The sequence below is a fragment of the Oxyura jamaicensis genome (assembly GCF_011077185.1).
Source record: "Oxyura jamaicensis isolate SHBP4307 breed ruddy duck chromosome 27 unlocalized genomic scaffold, BPBGC_Ojam_1.0 oxy27_random_OJ62494, whole genome shotgun sequence".
In the NCBI taxonomy this organism is placed as follows: domain Eukaryota; kingdom Metazoa; phylum Chordata; class Aves; order Anseriformes; family Anatidae; genus Oxyura; species Oxyura jamaicensis.
Window position 1 is genome coordinate 1 of NW_023304768.1, and position 1,177 is coordinate 1,177.

A 1,177-nucleotide genomic window follows, 5' to 3' on the forward strand; every position below is an offset into this window, starting at 1 on the left:
GACGCAGGCGGTGGGGGGGCCCCGCGGCGCGGCCCCGGGCTGCTCCCACCGCAGGACGCGCACCGGGCGGCTCACCAGTCCTCCGGCTTCGGCACCGTCGCGTCCCGGTACTTCTCCTCCAGCTCGGCGTTCCTCTTCATCAAGTACTGTGGGGAAGGGGACGGGGCTGCAGCACGGCAGGGGCAGGATCCCGGCTGCTGACGGAGCCCCAGCCCTGCCGGTCGCTCCCTGCTGCTGCTGGGGACCGGCCGGCCCCGTGCCGCTCACCTCCCGGTCCGGGATGACGGTGCTCTGCCGGCTGGCGACGGCCCCGATCTGGCTGCTCCTGGGGCGGGAGTGGAAGTACTGCTCCGACTCCTCCTCTGACAGCCGCTGCACCGAGCCCTCGATCCGCACCTGCACGGGGCAGCCTCGGGTGGGCTCGGGCTGCCCGCGGGCCCCGGCAGCCCCCAGGAGAGGCCCCGCGCCGCTCCCCACGTCCCCACCGCGCGGACGCCCCCGTCCCGCCTCGCCCCCGTCCCGCCTCGCTGCACGGGGCCGTCCCTCACAGCCCAGCAGGAGGGACGGGACCCCCAAGCCCCGAGGCACGAGCCCCGGACCCCAGCCCGCGGGGCCCTGACACCGCGCCGAGGACGGGGCCTCGTCCCTCCACCGGGACACACCTGGCGGTGGAGGGGCTCCCAGTAGAAGACGAGCGAGGCGAAGGGGTTGCAGTCCTGCGGCGCAGCAGAGCCGTCAGTGGGCGGGCGGCCCCCCGGGGCACCGCGACGCCGGTGGGGGGACCCAGGTGGGCCCGGCCCGCAGCCCCCCGCCCCCGGCGCTCACCAGCTCCCTGCCCTTGCGGCTCTGGCGGTTGGTGAAGAAGCGGAAGCCGTCCTGCCCGAAGCCCTTCAGCAGCACCATGCGGGCCGAGGGCTTCCCGTCCCTGCGGCGGGAGGCGGCGGCGGTGAGCGGGCGGCGGCGGGGCCCCCCCGCGCCCCCCCGGCCTCACCTGCTGCAGGTGGCCAGGCACATGGCGTTGGCCTCGCCCACGGCCGGGCACCGCGCCGCCTCCGCCAGCCAGGCCCCGAACTGCGCCACCGGGTCGCGGGAGGCCAGGTGCCGCTCCTCGAACGCCTGCGGGGGACGGGGCCGCCGTCAGCGCCCCCTGGCGTGGACACGGGGCCCGCCCGGCCCC

At 77.8% G+C, this 1,177-nt stretch overlaps 1 protein-coding gene across 1 annotated transcript; it reads right to left on the bottom strand.

Annotated features, from left to right (window-relative positions):
• Positions 1–6: 6 nt before the first annotated feature.
• PNPO (pyridoxamine 5'-phosphate oxidase) lies at positions 7–1,155 on the bottom strand. The gene is made up of 5 exons (XM_035313018.1): positions 992–1,155; positions 826–925; positions 663–716; positions 268–396; positions 7–146 (listed from the first exon to the last, which is right to left on the bottom strand). The coding sequence occupies exons 1-5, from the start codon at positions 1,012–1,014 to the stop codon at positions 72–74; spliced, it is 381 nt and encodes a 126-aa protein (XP_035168909.1). The 5' UTR covers positions 1,015–1,155; the 3' UTR covers positions 7–71.
• Positions 1,156–1,177: the final 22 nt, after the last annotated feature.